This window comes from Tachypleus tridentatus, chromosome 1 (assembly GCF_004210375.1).
Source record: "Tachypleus tridentatus isolate NWPU-2018 chromosome 1, ASM421037v1, whole genome shotgun sequence".
In the NCBI taxonomy this organism is placed as follows: domain Eukaryota; kingdom Metazoa; phylum Arthropoda; class Merostomata; order Xiphosura; family Limulidae; genus Tachypleus; species Tachypleus tridentatus.
The window spans coordinates 132160994-132185721 of record NC_134825.1 but is presented as its reverse complement, the minus strand read 5'-3'; the positions used below and the strand labels follow the sequence as shown (position 1 = coordinate 132185721).

Genomic DNA, 24728 nt, shown 5'->3' with positions numbered 1-24728 from the left:
ATTCAAGGCACGGCTCCATACAGCTGGCAGTCGACTTGGAGTGAGCAATGCGAAAAGAAGCTTTTCCAAATAAAACTTTATATTAGACTTTGACCATTTTGTTACCATGAGGATTGGAAAGAGGAAGTTGTTCTAACTAGACTACGCATTGGTCATAGTTTTTTAACTCATTGTTTTCTTTTATCTGGAACTGATGCACCAGAGTGTAGTTTGTGTAGCACTCAAATCACAATAAGTCACATTTTACTTTTTTGTCATTGTTACGATTCACAACAATGGCACTATTTTAAGCATTTTCTGTCCCAAGGTTTCTCCATAACGTTAGATGGTGTTATTGGTAATAGTGACACTGTCCACCTTGGAAATGTTTTTAGCATTTTAAAGGCCATTAATCTTTTTAATGCTATTTAAGTTTTTGATTTATACATTAGACCTTTTTTAATGTGATTCCCTTTTAAAAATCATAGTCCATTTAGTTCGATTTGAAATTAGAAAATATCCGTAACACCAAATGACTCGAAACCAGGACTGGAAAGGCTAACTTCAGGTGACTGACGCTGCTGTTTGAACTACACGTTAGTCATCATGGAGAGTTATTATTAAAATTTTTCTGCAAGTCTTTTAAAACCTTTTTATTGCTTTTCTTTTTTAAAATGGCTATAACATCAAATAACTCTGAATCAGGACTATAAAGACCAACTTCAGGTGACTTGTACTTACCTGTTAGTTTTCCTAGCGAATTATAATTATTACAGTCACACTACAGAAAGTCCTTTACAATTTGAATTACTGTAGTTTTTCTGTTGATGTTGTAGACTAGATGTAGACATTGGTTTTATGCTATTTATTTATTTTTTATCCGTGTTTTGTTTTACCTTAATTTCTTTTTATAAATTTTACTGAATTTACTTTTACCTTTTTATTGGACATTTAGTGCAGATAGCCTAGCTGCTTTGTGCCATAAAACACTATTTCAAACAACCAACCAACTTTTCTGTACACCATCCTTCTACTTTTGTTCTTTTCTTTTTTCACTTGATTTCCTTTCTTTGCCCAAAGTTTTTTGTGGTATTCCTTCCCACACTGGTAAGTTGGGCTGTTGTTATCAGACTTCTGTCTTTGGAGACTTCTTAGTTTTTTCCTATTTCTTGACATTGCCCTTTACACCTTTTCCTCACCTAGATCTTTCTCCTTCTCACTTTTTTTTTTTTTCCAGATTCTCTTCCCTTTTTGTATTCCCTCTACTAGTAGTCTTGTTTGTCACTTTTATCATTAACTATCACACATCCAATTCTTTGGGCACTTATGTTATCTTGCTGTTGGTCACACTGCTCACAATCATTTTCCACCTTTCTGTGGATGGCAGAACTTTTGATGCTTCTATGCTGATCATGCATTCCTTCCACATCAGTGGGCTCGACCCTCTTTTTCTTTTTCAGATATGCTTCTGTTCCTGACTGTGCCAGTAGGTCACTTGTTCATTTTCTAATTAGTCTTTAACATGGCTGTTTCTTGCACTAATCATCCATGAAACTCCTGTTTAATGTTACTTTGCTTTTGGTCATTAGTTACAATGCTGGGCCCATTCACATTAGGATGATCTTTTTTGCCTATAATTTTCTTAAAGCCCTATCTCTTGAGAGTAGTCCACTCTTTTCTATTTGACCATGTGGTTGTTATACCCAAAGTCTTGATGGAGTTTATTCTTGGTTGATCCCAACTTTCTTGAATACATTTGCTACTCTTCACAACTCCAGGCTTTTTCTCTTATGGCCCACTATTCCTCATCCTTTGTTGTTTCTCAGTTTCTTAGCCTTGCCTAGTCTTAACCTTTTTCTGTATACCCATTTCTCTGTTCTACTCTCTATGGCTTTCATGTTTACAAACAATTCTTCTTGAGTCCTGTTGTTGACATCTCTCTGCACAGTTAATTTCCTCAATTTCTTCTTTCTCCTGCTTCACACTCATGCATCCCTCCTCCATATCATGAATGTTTTCACTTTGTCACCCATTGGAATGTACTTCCTGCTTTTATTTCACTCCTCTTTAGCATTCTGCTACTTTTTTGTATCAGCAAGTTTGGCAGGTTTTTGTCATCAATATTTCTGTATCTCCTTTCATCTAAACATCCTTTTCATATTCTGTGACTGATCAACATGGGCTTGTCAGTCTTATACATGGCTTCTCTCATTTTCCAGTACCCTGTGGTTTTCGAAATCCTTTCCATACTGTTCTTCATATTCTTCACCTTGCTTCAGTGCCTGATTAGAACCTTAATGTGATTCAAGTGATTTGGTAAATACTCCATTCAAGCCATTGATTTCCTTCCTTTTCTACCATCTCTTTATCATAGTTTGTTTTCTCCTCCTCCTCACCTACTATTGCCATTGTTCAAATGTCTGTCTTAGAATTTTTTTTCATACACTCTTCTATCACACTTCTGTATCTCTCTTCTGGTTTGATCTTTCTTTTCAGATTTTTTAACTGCTATCTTTTCTATCTCCTTTCCATCTTTATCTCATCTATTTGACCATTTAGGCCTGAAATGGCTCTTGTGACATCTTGGGCTCTTTGGTATGTCTATCTCTAAATCTGTCCAGGTATTATTGGTAGAGCTTGTTACCTTCTCCAGTTGATACGTTCTTCCAGCGTTGGAGCTTCTGGCTGTTGTATTTCCTGATAGTTTTCAACTTCCTGGAGTTGACATTCTTCTATAATTCTGCCATCTTTCAGAAAAATGTGTACCATTTATTACTCAGAGCCATTTTTGTGTTCTTAAAATCCATCTAAATAGCTGGTAAAACATCACCAGTGTACACTTATTTCCCAAAATCTATATTGAGCTAGGACAATGGAAAGCATTCTTATCATTCACTTTGGCTCCATATATGCCCATTGTGAGATGAGATGTTCTACAGGACCACTTCAGGTATACTAATAGTATATCTGTATATTTAACTTTTTGTCCAATCCATTGTACCTATTCCATGAACTGTCATAAAAGAAATCAACTAGCACCAGGACTATGTTGTGCTTGCCTTCTAGGCTTGTGCTTTGCTATCATTTCAAAAAAGGATTGTGTGGTCATCCATTCCACTGTCTTCAGTAAAGAAACGTTTTTCTGGACTGAACCAACCCTCCACCACTTCAATGTGAAATTTTAGCTGTGTACAAGAGGTGTAATTTTGTATCACCTAAAAGTGTATTTGCAATAGAAACCTTTCCAAAGCAAGTGCATAGGAGGAGCTATCACACATGAAAGTGTATTGTGGTGAAGACTTTGGTGCATGATTACATCATCATTCAGTGGTGTAATTCACGTTAGATAACTTGAAATTATGGAGAGTTGGAGTTGTGTTAATGCTAGTGGCATATAAATCTTCAGCAAATGCACAAGGAAGATAGTCAACTGTGTGCAAATACACTTTCAAGTAAATATTATTTTTTCTATAATGTACTCAACCCTCTATAGTGTGTGCACCTTTTATATTCTATACAGTTCTCTTAGTTATAGATATGCAGTCAGCATAGTTTCCTGCTCAAACAATCTTCAGATACAATATCATTGCTTAGCTCTTGTTACTCATATGGTTACTAGGTCTACCTGTATTTCTGTAACTTTGTTTCATTTAGTTGTGTCTGCTTCCATAAATTTCCTTTCCATCCACCTGTACCAGTGGAACTGTAGTTGGAAAGTATCAATCATATGTGCCTTGCAAAGGTAATGACAAGGAGTTAACTAACTAACTGAGGTACCCTTATGTTTTATATTCTCTGTGTCTTCACTTAGTAACCCTCTCCCCAACCACACATGTACAAATCTTGTATGTGTACTCTTGATCTGGAATTCTGCATTGAAGGCTTGTTCCCTTTCAACTTACTATGGCCAGTCAGTTTATGCTAGCTTACATAAAGACATGACTCTGACTTCAGGGAGCCACCTGGTAAATTCTGTGTAAAGACTACTTCTTACTTTCTCTGTATTTCTCATTTAACAGAAATGTTTGTTTTGTCTTATAGCATGAATTGAGCTGATTTGAGCAGAAAACTGTGTTTGACAATATACCCTTAGATATTGCATCACTTGAACTGAGCATTATTGTTTTGGGGGCTTCCGTTAGTTTATTGTGTGCTCCTAGGGTTATTGCACATATATCAGCAACTCTATTGACTATATAATGTTCTCATTAGTAAATTGACTATTTGTAGTTTTCAATTTTTCACATTAATTATTTCTTTCTGTCCTTGTTACTTTCAGTATCATTATGGACAACATTATTTGAACTTGTACTTTGATTAACTGCCAGACTCATTTATTTCCATCATTTGGCTGTCTTTTCTTTTCCTTGATTGGACTGCTTCTGGTTACTACTTAATACCAGACCTAGTTCATGTGTGATTGTTAGACTTTTTTCCTTTCAGGTTTTGTAATTTGAGTAGCTGAGATTTTCTGTTTCCAAATTTATCTGAGTATTGCCATTAGGAAGCAACTATGAAGCTACACAATGGGCTTTCTATGCTCTACTCACCATGGGTATTAAATCCTGGTTTTTAGCAGTGTTACCATAGGTGATTAATTTCTCACTGGAATCTTGTGTATTATTCAGTTTCATCCATATTTCATTCCTATGCATTTGATGTTCCTTATTTCCTTAACCCTATTGCTGTAGTCAAGCCATGTTATTGTGTTTCTTGACTCACATTCAAAATTTTATTCAACTACTATTTTATGAATGTATATCAGTAAATTTGGTATCAAACTGTAGATTGTAATTAAAATTTTCATATAAATTTAGTTTCTTAATTTGAAAGTAAATCTTTAAAAACACATCTAAACATTGATTTTTATGTGTCACATGGTATGTTGATGGCAGTACTGGTTCAGAATAAATGTTTGTAATGCCAATACACAAACTGTAATTTTGTACAAATTAGGAACTGATATTACCAATATTTAAAAGCTATAATATAAACTAAAAATCTTCTATCATTTTTATATGATGAGATATCACTAGTATACTGAATCAAACACAGTGGTCCCTGCTCACCTCATTTGATTTTTGGAAACAGTCTGTTATTTTCACTTAATTCTATATATGACATTTGAATAACCAGTTGAAAACTCAGAATTCCCCTCAGGTTGTTTTCTTAAGCATTTTCAAATGTAACAGCTTAATTTTTTTATTTTTTTGAAGACATCAGAGTGTATTTAGGAAGTGTATAATTTCTACATAGTAACTCAAAGCATCAGATCTAATAACTAAAAGAAAGAAAAGAACAAAAGACATTGTAATAAAGATTTAATAGACATTTGTTTACATTTTACAGAGGATAAACAATCTTCCATGTTTTAGAGTTTTGGTTTATTACTATTTTTTTTGTAATTTCTCTTTCAGAAAAAGATCTGTCAATCAAGATGAGGAGAATAAAGATCAGCGAAGACATAGACGATAGCAGAATTAAATTTTAATGTTAAGTGCTTGCAAAACAAATTTCAAAATTGACAATAATACATTTGTTTCATTTGCCACATATAGGAGTCATAGAATGTGTGGATATCTCTAAGTCACTTCAATTTCTTTCCTCTTTTTTCAAGTGTTAGGTTTTAACTGTCAGGGAATTGTTACAGAATAACTAAACTACTGGAAGTCTTAGGTACAACAGATAAAATATCTGTAACTGAATCAAGTATGCTTTGTTTATCCATATTTTAAAAATATTGATCTCCCTTCATATTCAGTTTACAACTCAGTAAGGAGGGATTCAGATAGATCATGTGAAATTAAGAACCACTTACTGTGTTTAGATTAAATGTCTTGTTACAAAATAAACCTTCATCAAGAAACTGGTACTGAGTGCTTGTTCAGATTTTGTAGTGTATAGAAGTGGGTATGTTGTAGGTTTTGATCATAAGATAATGAATTTCAATTCTGATATGTAGATTTACAGTTATTTGCTCTTTTTTTTTAAATAAACCAAACATTACATTTTTAATTTTTAAATGGGAATAAATGGCAGTAACACCTATTTTTTTAAAAATTAGTTTCCTTCTTTGGAATAACTGAATAGCACATTCTGTGCTAAATGTTGTGTCAGTACTTGATATAGATATTTTAAAACTTATTGAAAGAGCTAAAAAAACATTCAAGTTAAACAGCTGATCTTTTTTCTCCTTTTGAAGTTTTCAAAATGCTCCTGGGTTTATATTTTAACATTATTATTTTTTTATTATTTAGTGTAATTCAAGTTAAATGTTTTAAAGGAAGAAATTGGGTGAAAGGATTAAGCAATGTAAGATTGATTATTTACACATTTGGATATTATGTTCATTTTTACAAACTAGTAAGTAATATATGATTTGTAATTTGTTATGGTGAGACATTAACTCCACGGTAACATCTCTTCCTGCAGTGTTTCTGAACCTTGATTGTTGTGTTATGACAGCTTTCAGAGAAAAATTACACTTCTAAATTTTGTAAAATGATCAACAACCTTTTAATCATATGTATGTGTTTCACAAAGATTAGTAATATTTCTGTAATAATTATTGTAATATGACATTCCTTTCTGAGGTTTGCCTTTTACATCAAGTGTTATTTTTATCCAACATCTGCTCATGTTGTTTAGTTATTTGTAATAAAACTAAAAATCTTTAATGGCATCTAGTTTATTAATCACCTTGATATTACACACACACACACACACACACACACACACACACTTAAAACCAAACTTTAAAAAGATTGAAGTCTTTTACTAGTTTCTCATTGGTGTTCCTTCATAAGTCACTACTAATAAATTTTTATATTACTTTATCTTTAAAGGTGCGTTTCTTCATTAATAATGACATTAAATCTTCATAAAATGTTTTCTCACATTAATTTCAGACTAAAGGTTTAATTTTAATCTGGAGACAATATTATTAACAGCTGGTAATCTATAATAAGTATTAGTTAATAATGTGTAAGATATTAATGATTTGATTCCCTAATTTTGTGCATGTATACGTATTGATCAGTGTTAAAATTGTATATTTATTCCAGTACTATTAATCAATATTTTTCTAGTAATGTGATCTTTTATCGTGTTTTTATTTACAAAAGCAAAAATATTGAGCATTTTAAAGTAAACAAAATTAGAGTCTTTACATAATATTTGCTTTTTATTTTATATGAATTATGTAGAAATATTAAGGTTTTTCTTTCAGCATAGATTTTAAAATGGATTAAAGGGCTAACAGTAACATTTTTCTTTTTTGCTGTTAAAATCTTTTCTGTAAAAGGATTATGGTTAACTTTTGATACAATCCAAAGAATCCTCAAAGACAAAAAGTTTGTTATTCAGAGACATTAAGTAACTATTATCAGGTATATTTGTTGTTCCTAAAGGTGCTTTTGTATTGGAGTGTGCAGCCACTTCTTTTGTGAGAAACATTAAAGAGAAGTAGTGTAAATAACTTCAGAATTTTATGTATTTTTATCAGCAATGCTTTTTTTTTTACTGATATTAATAGAATCTTCTATTATATGTAAATTTCAGACATTATAGTGCCTCTCTTAAAAAAAAGATTTCTTTGGCAGTACATTTAATTCTAAAACACTTGTAAAAGGTAATTCTTCACCCATTTCTTCCTAGTATGAAGACTTATTGTATAATCATAGCTGACGTGTGCTTTCTTTGCAAATCTTTTTCTTTCGTTTTTCAAATTTATTAAAATTTTCCTTTATATTTTAAGATGCCTAATGAATAATATTGAAAATCTAGCACACCTTGGGATTTGTAATATAAGAACTAGTTCAAATATAAAGAGATGATTCATTTTCCATTTTTCCATATAAATCCCATGTGCCTCTAGAAATAAAAATGTGATAATTTGGAAGCCAATAGCAGCTACTGACTGGTTCGAATATCGTGACATTTGTGAAACCTAACACTCAGTCTTAATGAACGTAAAGATCAAACTTGTTCACAGTATATTTAGTAATAAAGAACTTTTATTTTACTTTGTCTTTTTCACACAGATCTGTGAATTGTAACACATTTGTACTGTTCAGTATGATGTACATTTACTTAAACTACAGTAATATTTTTCTAGATATACTCATAATAAATATTTAAACATTAAATCCAAAACATTATGCCCCACACTTTGTCCTTTGCTTCTTTAGATCAACCAATGATATGTTTTCATAATCTCTAACGCCAGAATGGTGATGTGTATCGTGAAATTTTAACATAATGCTAAAACTTCCACTTTAATGATAACTTTTTTAATTTCCTTATGTTAGCATTCCACAAAATTCATTTAGGGTCTCAACATTTGGATTTGATAGTTGGTGCAAGCACTTTGATAAAACAGATGCTTACACGTTACTAACTGGTCATTCTCCAGGTTTAAGTGAACTGTCTGTTTAAGTTTAAGAAAATAATAAAGTTCAGTTCATATTTGAAGAGCTGTGTCAAATTCAGGCTTAAACATTCCTTTCTCCAAGAATAATTTTTTTGTACTGACCAAGAACATCAAAAGGCTCTGTCAAACTCAACTCATACTTTTGAAGTGTCAATCTTTGTTAAAGGTATTCAAGCCTCTCTTTTAATATTAGTCATCTCGTCCAATCATTCATCTCTGTATATAGTCGTAACTATTGTTTTGCCCTCGTATTATACATTATTCTAACTGCTCAGGTCCAAGGTGGGACATCTGTAAATCTGAATGTCAGAGATTCAATTTCCTGCCCCTCAGTGTGGATTCCTGTACATGGTGAGGAGACCTCCCAGGGAAGGTTCTGTTCTTTCAGTTTACCTCCTCTGGGATCTAAAGATCCACCCATGTGTTTGCTGTACATGGCCACCCTAGGAGGAGAGGATCCTGGTGGTTGAGGGGCCCAACCTGAACACACCACTTTGGCCTTCAATTCCTGCAGACGGGCAGCCTTGGGGTGGCCCTCCTTGGGTCAGTCGAATGGTCCAATCGGGCTTGGGTCAACCAAGTACCAGTGTTGGATGTTCTCAACATGTGTTGTGGACATTGTATCTGATGCTGGTGTTTGGGTATAGTGCTCATGAAACCCTGGCATTGCTGCAGTGTCCTTGTTTAATATAGTAGTGTATCCCCTCGTAGGACCACATGGTGGGTGGGGTCAGTGGGCACTGAAATTTCCCTCTCTTCATTGGACACTCCAATTACAAATCTTAATAAAATAGTGAAAAAACAGCAATAGGTAAATGACCACATCTTGAAGATTCTGAGCAGCAGTCTTCAACATCTGTAACACCTGTTGTATCTCATTTTCTTAAACTAAATTCTCTTTAAAACAAATATTTAGTGCAAATGTCTGCCTTTTGCATTCAGAAGGGACTTGCTGGCTCTCCAAAGTCAGTAAAGAAGCTTCAATCTGGTGACGTTGGTGGAAACATCCACATCCCAACACAATGTACTTCTCTTGCATTCAAAGTTGATTAGGGATATACCTATTCAGATTACACCTCATGCTACTTTGAATTCACCATGAGGAGTTATTGTTGAGAGGGATTTGAAGAACATCCCAGAGTAGGAGATTCTTGCTGATTTCTCCACTGAAGGAGTTTCTGCAGTGAGGCATATATCCACTCACAAAGATGGAATTATGGTGCTGGCCAATCTCCTCATTCTCACATTTATGTCACCATGTCCACCTGCCACCATCAAGGCTGGATATCTTAATTGCAAGGTATGGCTATACATTCCACACCCTTTCCAATATTTCCAGTGTCAACTGTTTGGTCACTCAAAGATGTCATGTCATGGTTCCTTGTTGTGTACTCGTTGCAGGGGCAAGGACCATGATGCATGCAAGTGTGAAACAGACTCATTGCATCAATTGCAATGGCTCTCACCCATCCTACTTTTGTTCTTGCCCTAAATGGTTAGAAGAAAAAGAGGTATAATGTTTGAAAACGATTCATGACATCACTTATCCTGAGGCTCGAAAATTGCTGTCCACCACCTCATTTCGGATGTATGCTGCACTTCATTCCACAACTACATTGGGAGTGCAGACAGATCTCTCTGTGACTCCAAAAGAATCGTTCTCCAAACAAATGAAAAGCCTTTTGATCTCCTTGGTTAAAAAGGTTGATGAATGAACTTCAACAACTATCTCTGTCCCTTATATACATTCCACCATACCCCAAGATGAACATCCTTTGATTCCAGGTACAGGCATTTCCTCAGATACATCTTCTCCCACCCCAAGATGCAAAACAATCATTCGTTCACGTCCTCAGTCTCTGGAATCCTCTTCCAACAGCAAAGACCTGCCTAATCGACCCAGGGCAGGATCCATGGAGGTTGATAAGACCTCCCTCGAATTAGGACAGTAAGGAAAAACGTGGTCGTAAACAGACGAGTTCTCCACCCAATTCGCCTACACGTAAATAAAAATGGCCACCATGATACAATGGAACTGTCAAGGTTTACGTTCTAATCTGAACGTGCCATACCTCCACGTTGTATCATAAGCCTTCTCAATGTCAAAGAATACTGACACAAGATGTATGAGAAAGGCTTCTTTGACTGATGTTTCTAGTCGAATCAGGTAGTTCATGGTGGAGCACTGTCATTGGAACCCAAACTGGGTGGGCTAGAGGAGGTTGTTTGATTCGAGGAACCAAACAAAACGAGCATTAACCATCCTATCTAAGGTCTTACAGAGACAGGTCATCAAAGAAATTGGATGGTAGTTTGAAGGAATCTGAAGATCCTTCCCAGGCTTGGAGAAAGTCTGGACAATAGCCTGGTGCCAGGCATCGGGAAAAACATTCTCCTGCCAGATCCAGTTAAAAACAACCAGTAGGGTAACAAGAGAAGCAGGAGATAGATGGCGCAGCATCTCATAGTGTATATCATCAGGTCTAACCAATGAAGGGCCAGTTTGAGTGTAAAGATTCCAGTGTAAATGGACGATTATAGGCATAGAGAAAATCAGCTCGAAAGGAAAGGGATGATTGCTCTGCCCGAGTCTTGATGGCTAAGAAGATGGAAGAAGAAGCAGAAGTGCTATAGATACCCGGTAAAAGCTTTTACTTAGAGTATCGGCAATTCTCCAAGTATCACCTACTTCCTGGCCATCAGAGAGCAAAATTGAGAGCTATATTTCCCACTGACATCTCAAATCGTGTCCCATATGAATTTGGAACTGATGGTAGGAGATATGCTGTTTATGAACTTAATCCAAGATGACGGGCCCGATGGAAAGTGATGCAGTTTGAAAGTGTGGGATATCTACGGAAATTATCCTAGGCCACTCGTCCATCACACAGCCTGTCATTTCTGTATAAAGAAAACTGCCGAAAGGTGACTGTATTTGCAGGTTTCAGAAATGTTTCCTGTAAGGAGAGACAAACGGGAACATTTTTATTAATTTTTTCATGGACAGGAGATTCTGAGGTCGTGTGGGTTCGACACTTCCTCGTTCTTTTCTACAGAAACTTGGAGTCTCTCAGGGCTGTTTTGAGTGTCACACTTTTCAGTATAAAACTTAGTGCCATCACTGAACGGGCTCTATGTCGATGACTTTCACATCTCATGTCAGTCGTCGAACATGAGGTATATTGAATGGTAGCTATAGACTGCCCTTAATCATTTACTGAAGTGTACCACAGAGAACGGCTTTAACTTATCTCTCTCTAAAACTTTCCATGCACTTTTGCCACCAACAGGGTATTCACCCTGATCATGAACTCCATATTGGTGAAGTTGTGCTGCCTATGGTCCCTGAGACAATGTTCTTGGAGCTTATCTTTGACCGTAAGCTGACTTTTATACCACACATCAAGCAGCTACAGGTCAAATGTACAAGAGCACTGAACATCCTCTGTGCCCTCTCTTCACTTGGGGAGCAGATCGACGTTTTATGCTAAAGATATATCGTGCTCTTATTCGATCGAAACTCGACTATGGATCACTGGTCTGGGTCTGCCAAAACATGGGCTTTAAAGATGCTAGACCCTATTCATCATCAAGGACTTCGGCTCTGCACTGGGGCTTTCTGCACTTCCCCAGTTCAGAGCTTATACATAGAGTCTCATGAACCTTCTTTGCACCTCTGCCGTTTGCAACTGTTTTTACTATATGCGTCAAAACTTCGTTCCTTATCAAAGCATCCCACCTGTTTTCCATCCTCGGTGGGTCATGCTTTTTCAGACCAGATGGTCTTCTGTTGCTCCTTTTGGCTTTCGTGTCCAGGCACAGTTGAAGGGGGCAGGAGTGCTCCGAGAAAACTCGCTTTCACAGGACAGGCACCGAGTATTCTACCCGTTCTGTGTCCACAGAGCTGGGAAAAAACGTGTAATCATAAACATATATACACCTTTTTATGTTGTGTATTTTATTGAGTAATTTGTGACTGTAAAAATATGTTGTATGGTGAGGTGTATCTTGTAAGAGTGCTGGCTAATTTGTATAGTGATGCAGTTCATTTCCGTGTTCTGCTTTTAAGTAATATTTGTATGCTATTTCAGTTAAGTGTATGTATATACATACACAATATTGGCAGTTGTTTTGGAATAAAGTCAATATTTCTGAGGAAATATTAACCCCAAGGGTGCTTGAAGACTAAACAGCCCTCCTTCACCCCGCACTTGGTAGAAGTAAATGCAAACGAACTTGGCAGGGGCTTAGTTTAGAGAGAGAGAGAAGTCTAAGGAATTCTCTCTCCAACAGGGGTGGTCAGGAACGTTGTGGTTCCTCTTCGTCCCCGCTCATGGAAGGTTATTTACGTGGAAGTTTTCTTGTAGTTTTATTTGACTTGTTTAAGGTGATGAAGTGAGATGGGGCATTATGAAAGAGACGAGACAAAGGCAGCACAAGGGAAGCAGGCTAGGCTGGAGTAATGGCACGATTGCGGGTCGGCCAAGAATACAGCCTTGCTTGGTAGAAGTCTATATATATATATTCTGGCAGTTTTTTTTTTTAATAAGATTAATATTTATGAGGACATATTCGCCCCCAGGGGTGTTCGAAGGCTAAACAGTCCTCCTTCAACCCTGCACTTGGTAGAAATTAAGAATTTTGACTACGTGACTTGATAATTTTGGGTTAAAAGGATTAATAAGTATAGTACGAATGTGGTTAATGCTAGTCTGGGAGGCGTGGCAGCTGATAGAGTGAAAGCTAAGTCAATGCCCAATTGAGGAAGAAGCAGGTCGGCAGACGAAATACCAACTCAAACGAGCCAGTGCAGGACTGGGCATGGATTAATGGATCAAATTGCCTCTGCTGGGATCTACAAATCGAATGCCTAAGATTTAAGTGTAGAGGGAAACGAGAGTTCCCCGAGAAAACCCACTTTCACTGGACGGGACCAAATGAAGCCTGCCTAGTGCCCTTAAGATGAGCTGGTTCTGGAGATTGGATTAAACCTGAAAACATAATGGATTAGTGAAATGACAGATTACAAGGGTTATGATGTGTTGGGTTTGTTCTAGATAAAGTAAAATGGGGATAAATATTTGCACCAAGATTTCGGAAGTGAGTGAGTTACAGTGAGTGGATTTGTTGTAGTATTTTTTGCTAGCTTAATTAAGCGTTCAGAAATTAGAATTTTCGTATGTCTTTGAACATAACTTGCTGGTGTGTTGTGAGGTAGGCGATGTGCGAATCGTATTACTCGATTTTGTTAGTCTTTTTAGTAGTAACACTTGATTTTTGTTAATGTTGCATGTTATCATGGCTTTGTATTCTATTAAAGGTGTTATAAATGTTTTGAAAATGTATAATATGGTATAGTGACTATTTTTGTATAGGTGATGACGATTCTGGTTAAGACTTACCTAGGTGTTATTGCGAAGTGGACCCCTTTGTTAAGTAGATGTATCTCGTCTATGATTAATTGTTGGTCAGATCTGTTAATTATGAAATTAGTCAATGGTTTGTGGTGTTGGTGTCTTTTCTGTTGTTTGTATCTTAGTTTTTTGTCGTGGCAAATCTTTTTGTCCCCGTCGTTCCTAGTGTTGATTTGGTTTATGTTTGGTTGTGTAAGTCTGTAAATCTCTGGTTTAATGCAGCAGCATGGAAAGTTGGGCTCTTCTGCTCTGAATCTGTCGAACTAAAAGAATATGCCACTCTGCAGGATGGTTGTTGCTTGTTTGACATCATTGATGGTAATCTTAACTGAAAGTGTAAATTGTTGGGTCTTGAAAGAATGGATTCTCGAGAAGCTGGAGAATTTGATTTCTCGTAAGTGTAGTTCTTTATCAATCTGATACGATGTATCATCAGGTATTCCACGAATGACTAGGGTTTTTCTTAGCGTGTCCGTAGGTACTCTTTGGGTCAAGGGGCCATGACATGAGTAGCGTGGCGTAGTCTCTAGGACTTTCACTTTTGATGACTATACCTCCACGGGGTAGGCGGCGCACGTTGCTAAACTTGACGCTTGGAAAGAGTCGCCGAAGCTCAGAGGCAATCTGGGGTTGCCGTAGAGTAGTGGGAACACCTTCCACTATGATTGCAGATGGCATCTTGGTAGTTGTGGGGTTAGTGGTGGTTTTAGCATTCTCGGAAGTCTCAGCAGAACGCTGTTCAGAATTGATATTATTAGCTTTGGTGGAGCTTACTGACAATGCTGTTATGGTGAATAGAGCGTGACTTGAAGTGTTAGGTTCCTCGTATGACGAAAGTGCTGTGCTAGCGCCAGCTAGTAGTTGTAGGCGCTCGGCGTTTGTCAGGGGCAGAACCTGTGAACGCGTGAGACGGCCTGGCTTTGTTCAACTTGCGGGCAGTATGCTTCATGGCCGATCGATGGTAGAAGTCAAATGTCAAATTAACATGGTAGTAGTTTTGGTTTGTAAACTTCTAGGGGAAAAACCCAAGAGACAAACTAGGGGCACTCAGAAACTTGTTTCTCTTCAGCCCCACACGCATTCCTAGGTTAAGCCTGTCTTGAAGGATAGGGGAATTTCTTTTCTATTCGACCTAGGATTCTGTGTACGTAGCAAATAGAAGTGAAAGAAATATGGTAGCCATTATCATTGCAGTGTTATAGTAGGCAGCATAACTGTCTGTTGGTTAAGCATACGAAAATGAAAACGACCAAATGTGGGTTTTATTGAGCTGGAACCTAGAGGCCAACTTTGCATATCAACTGCACCAACTTGGCTAACTAGATGAGGGTGTATATGGCATAGAAGGGATTTTCCCCACAAGACCACTACCACTAATAGCTTAGATAAACTACGGGGCCTCCGCTTGTATGTTGCTTGTACCATTGCCATCCAAGAGAACCCATGACCCAACAACTCCACCAACTTTCGTCAGCACTTGTCCCAGCCAATAGTAAATTCCAATTCTGAAATGGCACTGAAAGGAGCACATCACAAAGGAAAACCAGTTCAAAAGACAAAATATCATCACCATAACTGAAGGAATAAATCAATCAACTACAAATCGAGTTCGCCAAAATCCAAGGGGTTCTGGACAAAGCAAACAATCACCACGATGATCAATAACGGATAATCAACAATCTGCTGCTACTCTGGATGATCTGCTGTTGAAGTTGAGCTTCACAGATGCTTTGGGTAAATGTGCAATTTCTGACTACATGCGAGGTTTGTATATTTTTATTTTGATGTAGATTTTTTACAATTTATGAACGTGCTGTAAACTGTATGTATCTCTGCTCGTTTAAGTGTATTCCAACAATGAGACATTCAGGTCAGCTGTGGTACCAGCCACGTTCGTAGCTGAAATGCTGTATTAATTATAAAACTGCATGAATATCAAATATTATGGTGTTAATTAGATTAAGTTCGTAAGTTATAATTTCGTATCACTATTAGGAGTCATTTGGAAATTGGAATTAGGATATTGATCAATAATGCAATATTATTTATTTAACAACAATTATTTATTATGATTTTAAATTTACTTGAACATTTTACTCTAGTTATTACTTCGAAGAACTGGTACCCAATTAAGTTTGTTTTTACTTAATTTACTTCAATAACACAAACAGAGTTAACGTCTCGGTACTTAATTTTTTGTATTTATTTTCTGGTCAACTTGTATCGATTTGATATATTGTGATACATATTGTTAATTTCAGATCTGTATTTTGAAAATGCTGGTTTTTATGTGTACTTATTTCATTTTTCCCGTTTTTGTAATATTTCGCATTTTGTTATAGATTTTTATAGTGTATATTCATAGCTTTATTTTTGAACTGTTAATTATAAGCTTCTTGAGGGGCACATTTTATGATTTTGTATTTTTTTATTACACGTTAAATTAATAATTTGTGATATGACGTTAAACATTATTTCAATACGATTTTTAAAGGCACATTTTATGATTTTGTATTTTTTTATTACATGTTAAATTAATAATTTGTGATATGACGTTAAACATTACTTCAATACGATTTTTAAAGGGGTCTGTTCAAGCATTTATATATGTATATCATAAGGGCTCATTTTATATTAGTGATTTTGCTATATTGTGTATTTTTTCATTATTATTATACGAAAAAAGGTATATCAGTTATGTCTGTACATCTTTGTCACAGGCCATTTTAGTACTTTTTAAAATTATATTTATGTTAAATGGCTCTTTTTTCTCTCTGGTGAATATATATATATTTAGTAACGGTTTATTTTACGTCTTTAATTTTGGCGTTTTAATTACCTTTCTTTAAAAATGCTTTAGCCTCGGATGTGTTTAAATTAGGAATCTTTACACAGGTTAATTTGATCACTATGTGCACACTGAGTTGAATTTTTTTTTTCATTTATGTTGTCATGCGTGTTTTTTTTTAATAGAGGCGACATAAATTTATTCTAATGTCAAGTCCAATACATATTTAAATTTTACTTTTTTCATCCTAGTGACCTTTCGTTCAGTATTATTTACCCAAGATATCTTCTGTGAAAAGTTACCGGAAAGTTCTACACACTATGCGACAAAGTAGAGCTTTTACTGGTAGGTCGGGTTGTATCTCGAGTCTTAAACTTCCCTTGTGTTTAATGGGAATGAAAAACAATTACATGTGTATTTCAAACAACCCGAGAGATTATGTAATTGTATATAATGTTGATTTCTCAGTCTGTAAAAACCTTAAAGTAAAACTTCAACTTCGGATTTGCTTCATAATATATTTCTTTTTAATCTACAGGTCCTATCACTTTGAGGAATCAGTTTATCTGAAAATACTACAGTCTAGTCAATAAGCACAATTAGAAACTACTTCAAGACACATTAACACAGAAATCACAAGGGGTGCCAGCTATATAAAATACACATACTGTCATTGCTTGTTTTGAGATGTTTGTGAAAAACTACTATAGGGCTACCTGTGTTAGCCATCCCAAATTATAAGTAATACACTAGAGGGAGGACAGCTAGTCATCATCACCCACCGCCAACTCTTGGGCTACTCTTTTACCAACGAATAGTAGGATTGATCATCACATCATAACACCCTCACACGTTTGGTGTAACGGGGATTCGAACCCGCGACCCTCGGATTATGAGTCAAGTACTTTAACTACCTGGCCATGTCAGGCCTCCAAATACGACGATTTGACTGTCTCTAAGTACTGTTATGTTCAGAACATACCCCTCGTACCTGTACACTTTCCATAATTCATTAAGTATAAGAAAATAATAGTTTACATCCATTTAAACAGTCTGATCACACAAAAATCCACAACGGTGACTTTACTTAGTATGCCCATATATGGAATACTGTATATACAAATTTCATTCTCCAGCTACTTAATGCATCTTACAAACATGCAACTTGTTTCAGTTTTTCAGGTGCAGATTACTTCTGATTATGTTGCATACTGTTGCCTGGGTCATATAGACAGCTTTCACCACTAACCTTTGTGTTCATTGGATCTCAACTGTTACAAGATATCAAATTTTCTTGTCAGGGCTAGGGTAAAACGTACTGGATGTCTGTTTCTAGATTGTCCTAGTGCTTTGTATTGACTCATATTCCCTTTTTCCAATGCTATTAAGTATGAGGAATATCCCTATCTTATAAACTGCAAATACTCTATTTTAAGAAATCTTTATGACCTGAGAGCAAGAATATTTTGATGCAGAAAAAGCTGTTACATTATGCTATTTGGTTTTGAAGTGTAACTAAATTAACACAAATCATTAAAGCCCTCAGTATGTAATTTTTATTTTTGAAACACAATGTTAATAATAGATTTTTCTTTCACATACAAGTCTGGAGTGATAAAAGTGCCTTTTTAAGTTGCATACTTATTTGATAAACTGAATAAGTTGTAAAGTCAAAATGACAATTTAAGAATTTTGACAGTTATTTGTGAAAGTATTGAAACAAGAACAGATGCACTTCTTAATAAACTGAAAATCAAAATTATTTATAATCACTTGAACAGTTACTACACTAACTACATAGCACCTTCTCTGAACAAACAGTCAGGCATCACTTAAAAATATTAGAACACAAATATACAGAACATTTGTGATGATTCTGAAATTGTCTTATTACCTCTGATGACAAACTTGAATTTCATGTTACTAAACTGAATGAATTCATAACTTAAGAAAATGAGTGGGGTCAGGCTAAAAAAATCTGTAGATTAACAGGTAGCACAACTACATCCATGGACTGGCATCATTATTCTGAAAGGAGAGGAGGAGAGTAGAAAATAGGCTATTTTAAAACAAAAATAGTGCCTTCAAACTAATATCTAGATATTTATACAAACTTATTATTAACGTTACCACTTCATAAAAAAAAAACAAATGGATATATAATTCTTTCAGTTTATTTTCCAGATTAAGGGTTATTCATTTGAAATAAATCATGCATTTTTCATTATCAACTTTCTGAAGTTTTCTTTTCTAAATGAATGCAAAAATACCTGCTAGTTCTCTAACATGGTCCCAATCTACTGAACAAAGCATAACCTGATTTAGAAAACTATCATTAGTCAAGCATAGTTTGACAATCCAGTAATCAAGACTTGTAACATAGGTTTCCTATAATACATGTTGGAGAAAATATTACAAACTTTTTTTCATGATATATCAAAGAAATTTTGGAATGACCATTAATATGTATGTATACACACACACAATTTTCATTTCCAATAAATTGGCTTTATTATTTTTTACATATACTGGAGAAGTCAAAATATGAATTTATAGTTCACTGTGCCAATTTGTATTATTATTTTGGAAATTACCAATAATTTAATGCAGACCCACAAAAAGTATGTTAGAAAGAAGAAAATATTTGATTTCATTCTTCTGAAGATAATTATCTTGCCATAAAATAAAAAAATGTATGATCAGAGTAATGGTATGAGTTTGTAGCCTGAAGGAAAATTTTTATTTAATCATTTTTTTCTATTTCACGAAAAGCAGTAACAAAAGAAATGTTTTATGTTTCTAAAGCCATTATACCATAGCTTGAAAATTAATTATAAATTTATCTTTAGTGAATCTTAGTTCTTGTGACAATTTCTTTATCTACACAGTAAATTATTAAATTTTCTAAAGAATATCTTCTGATTTTCAAGTATATTAATGCAAAACTGTTACACAACCGTAATAGGATATCTTTAAGATTTTTCCATACAGACACACACATATGCAAAATCAAAATCATGCTTTTTATAATAATGTTGAATATCTTATTTGTGTACTTTTAAGAAATATCTGGTTAAGTTTTTGATAAAAGGTATTTGCAACTTCATTTGTATACATAGTATTCTTTGTGAAATAAAATTAAAGTAACAATAAATTCTTTAAACAAATTATAATGGTTTTATAAATAATGTCAAATGACTGTCTAGAATTATTGAGAGAACAACAAACCAATGTAAACCTAAACTAATATAAAACAACTGACACTTGTAAGTACTTTCAAAACTAGCAATAGCTTAAATGGCACCCTAAACAAAAATCAAGGTTGCACTTCTATTAATATTAGAGCTCTCAAGTAACTGGCAATTATCTGTTGCCTAACCTTAACACCAGGCCTGCATACTTTGGATGAAGAATTATTTATGTAACTTTATGCACAAGAGATTACACACATTTTGCTTTTAAACTAACAACCATTAAGTTTACTATTTTATTCGTTTTCAAAATGTTGGTTTTAAGTGTGTTAGAAATTGAATACAGATATTAATTCAAGTTGTTTTAAGTTACTGAATAAGAATAATGATGAACACTGACTTTTTAAATATTAAAACTTTTAAGTTTTGTTAGATTTTTTTGAATAAAAAAATAAACCTTAATATAAAGTACTTACAACAGCATATTAAACCAACCTAATTACCTGTCACTTACTTCAGAGAAGGTAAGAGGGGAAATGATCAAAACATAACAAACATTCCACCTGAAACTTATTTTAATATCTCACATTGTATACAGTAAATGATGTTATGTGAAGGTGGTAAGAACACATACAATAAAATCACAAAAATACGAGATGACAAAGAATTATGATATTTTTATATGCATACATTAGAATACATAAGATGAAATGGTCATACCCATTTTTAATAAAAACCAACATCAAGTTTACTTCTACTTCTTAATAATCAAATGCATCAACCTTATTCACAAAGTAAATGATGGCTGAAAGTTCTAACAACAACACAGCACAAATACATAACCTGTCACAAAAGTTAAAAAGGATAATACCCATGTTTAACATAAAGTTAGAAAAATAAGAATTTGATCATGAAGTCTCCAAATATTAAAAATGTATTAATTTGGCATATCATCAAAACCTTTTTTTGAAATTAACTACTGCAGTTGTGACAAGTAAGATATTCTTTACAACCAGAAGGCAATGTTCTGAAGCCTAACTGCAAGAGAATGTGCAGATGTCCAGAGGTTTCAAATGTGCTACAATCATAATCCAAAAATTCAATGTCCCACAGCTTTTACAGTTTCAAACCCATACTCAGTTGACACACTAGACAACAAGGTGGCATGGTAAGAATGCCTACTCATTAAAAAATGTAGACAATGTTTATAACAAAATTTCTTGCAAATAAAACTACAGCCATAAACACAAAAGTAACATTTTTTTTTCTAATTGTTGATTTAATCCATTAAAGAATGTTTTGTTAGTTTTTATTTGTGATTATATAAAAAATAATGTTATCTATAACACTGAACCACCCCAAACATTCCTAAACAAAATATTCCTTATTTAATGAAGAAACTAGATTGGAGCCAGAACTTATATGGTTTATAACCCAGGCATAATACAAGAAATTTTTCTGTTGTTGAAAAACTAGGAAAAATCAGTGAACACATCATGTCTTCAAATAATCACATCATCAAATGTATCACGACACAATGGATGTCACAACAGTGCCAAAATGAACTGGCTAAGATACACTGCTCCAAAAATATTTATTCCCTCCAAGGTTTTTGACAAGACTGCAGTTTACACTTACAAAACTTTATAGCTCAACTTCTTATTCAAGGTCTGAAACAAACAACAAGATGGTATCAGTTAAGGGCCAGTTATCCTGATGATCACTTTTCTGTTGAACTTTTTAATGTAAAAAGTATGCCAGTGCACCTGAAACACTCAACAAACGTGATTTTTCTTGGGAGGAAGAGCAAAAGTGGGAATATGGAACATGGTTATCAACTCCCAACCAGAGTTAAGATGGAGAACCTTACTTGCATAAATAATCACCACCATTAGTGCATAAGATTAGAAATAAGAAAAGCTCATTCATTTTAAATTGGTGGTTATAACATGAAATATTTGAGGCTCCAGAAAAACACTATGTAAATGTCTGGTGGCAGTATTTGACAATCACAGCATCAATCAGTAATATCTCATTTTACACATATATCATGTTTATTGGGTATGTGTGAACAAAACCATGCTGGTATTTGTCCAATTTGTTCAAACCAGCATAAGACACTGGAATCAGTGAAATATATGTTCATTTCAGCAAGCTGTAGATGTTGACTTTTAGAAAGAATTGGTTCACTGCTGTGAAGCCACTATGGTTTGAATTATCGAAACAGATTTATGAATTTATGTTCAGTTGCTGTGCTTACTAATATAGTACTATGGATACAATTTTTAAACATAAGTGAAAGTCTTAACAAAATAATATGTATCAATTCCTACAAGGTACAAATGTGATAAAAACTAAATGTGAAAATCTAAAGAGGCTAAACATTGAATGTTGAAAAAGTGGCAATATATACTTTCCAAATAGTCAAGATATTACACCCCCCCCTTCTTTCTACAGCATGAAGAGAAGAGAAACTAGAAAGATCTATACAATAAACAAAAATACAAATCATCAAAATAACAAAATCAATCGACTACTATAACAATTAACACTACAGTCATTTCAAATGTACTTGTGCACAAGCTACAAAACATGACTAGCTTCACAACAACCATTAAAATAATTTGTACAAAACTTCTATTGATATTATTGATACACCATACAGAAAACTATACATTAAATATATAAAACTACACATTTCAACAGATCAATTGCTTTTTGGTGGATTTTTTTCATATATCAAAAAAAGTTGTTTCACTCTCTTGTAGTTGAGCAAGTGATGTTCTTGGTGTGGTAATTTAATTTTGCTATAACCCAAAAACTGATTCATCCCACTAACAAACTGGAACCTGCCAAAAACTAAGTGTATAAAACTAAAATATCTCATTATCTGACAACAAAAATAGTGAGAGTAAAGATAAGTTTTCTTTAATAACAGAATTTTACATAACACAAAACCCAATAACTAAACAAGAACAGCATGTAATCAACATATTGAAAAATACGAAAATCAAAGTTCTTTCAGCAGACAAAGGAAGAACTGTGGTTGTCATGCATAAAAATGATTATTTTGAAACTTTACTAATCATCAGAAAGCACTCAAAAAGTTTACACAATTACTAACTCAGACAACATGAAAGTAAATTAGTGAGCTAATATTAGATTTAAAAAAAAAAATTCATTTTGAATGCAAAGATAGTATCCCTCAAGCACAATTTTCAAAACTTTTAGTTCTGACACGATGACAAAAAAAACACAACCTTATCATCTAAAGAACAGTCAAGAATTTGTGAAACTACTTTAATAAGGATGTTAACATTTATGATAATTGAATCCTTCTTTATGACAGTTTCAGCTATTGCAGGACAGAAAAAAGTCAGGGGAATAATAGTGTTCTCTACTGTGTAAATTCCAGCACAAACCTCTCATAGTTACAATAACTTCCTTAGAATATTTATTTAGGGGATTTTATTTATTAGTTACCAAAACATTTTGCTTTCATTGCAAAATAGCATAAAACCACCTAATTAATTATTTCAACTTAAACCTTGAATGCAATAAAATGCATTATTATTTGTTTGTTTGTTATTATGCACAAAACTACACAGTAAGCTATCTGTGCTGTATCCACCACTGGTACTAAAACTTGGTTTTTAACATTATAAACCTTCAGACGTACCAAATATCCAATGAGGGGCTAGAAAGCATTAAGCACTAACAACAGTATTTGATGTTAAGTGGCAAAATACTTCAATAACTTCCAGAGAGCATTTGAAAAAACAACAGATAAAACTCAAAATCAACTGGAACTAGCAGCATCTCAACTTGCTACTTAATTAAATTAATATAGATGTCAATCAGAAATATTACAGCAAAACTAAGTACAAAAGTATCTCAAAATGTTACTCCTATTCATATTTATGTTCAGAGGAAGTTTCTTTATATTAAACTGCTAATAAATATCTTCGAATGCTGTTTCAGGCAAATTCACTGGTTTAGGAACATGTTTATTTCAAGTGAATGTTATTTATTGTGCAGTTTATATGCTAGTGCACTAACATATATACAATTTACTGACTGAAATGAAATAGCTACTATTGTCAAGAAAGACATATATATATACAGATTGCAGCCATGAACCCATTTTATTTTTGAAGAATCCCTCAAGTCATCATTAACAAAACATTCAGACAACATATTAAGGCAGAATACAAGATAAAAAGATTTATCAAATACCTATACAGACATCTGTACATAAAAGGTTATGTCACTTTATTTAAGCCATACAGATAAGATAATTGGCCACAGAACATTGCACTCCTTAGGTTTTTTGTTGTTTTTTTTATTTCTCTGCTTCTCACAACCAAGTATTTGAAAATGTGATGAACTATTTATAAGTTAAACTGCTGAACTATTTTTAGTGAATGTGATGTTAAGTTAAGCTGGCAGTTACAAAACAAAAGAAAAATACAAAGAAAAACCTAACTATATACAACTTTCAGCACTTTGCACATTTTAAAGAGCAACAGTAAAAAAAACAAAAACATATACAATTCTGTAAATAATAACAATAATGCAAAAACCAAGAAAAAATTATTTATGCTCGTCACATTTTGGATATTTTCATTATAAAATAACACTTAGAATCAAACTACCACAAAATTTCATCACATTCACGAAAAAAACACTGTTACCCCCACGTCGCACAGAAATGTATACACTTTTTCACAAAACAGTTATTATTGTTCATCCAAATGAACAACTAAAGACTCAGAAGATACTTCAAGGTGCACTACTCTCTCAAAGCATTTTTAAATATATGTCTGAATTTAAAAAAATAGCAAATGAAATTCTTATTTTGTGATCATTTCATTATATGTTATACAAATCTTTCCATCAGCATGTTTTAAAATTGATTTTTTTTA

General features: G+C 34.0%; 1 protein-coding gene across 2 annotated transcripts in view; it reads left to right on the top strand.

Moving 5' to 3' along the window:
* Positions 1 to 8002, top strand: part of JMJD6 (Bifunctional arginine demethylase and lysyl-hydroxylase PSR) — a 56129-nt gene extending 48127 nt beyond the window's left edge. For both annotated transcript variants that reach the window (XM_076452723.1, XM_076452716.1), the window contains one exon: positions 5397 to 8002. In XM_076452723.1, the coding sequence (XP_076308838.1) occupies positions 5397 to 5454 (58 nt within the window). In that variant the 3' untranslated portion in view covers positions 5455 to 8002. The remainder of the gene's footprint in view (positions 1 to 5396) is intronic.
* The last annotated feature ends 16726 nt before the right edge of the window (positions 8003 to 24728 follow it).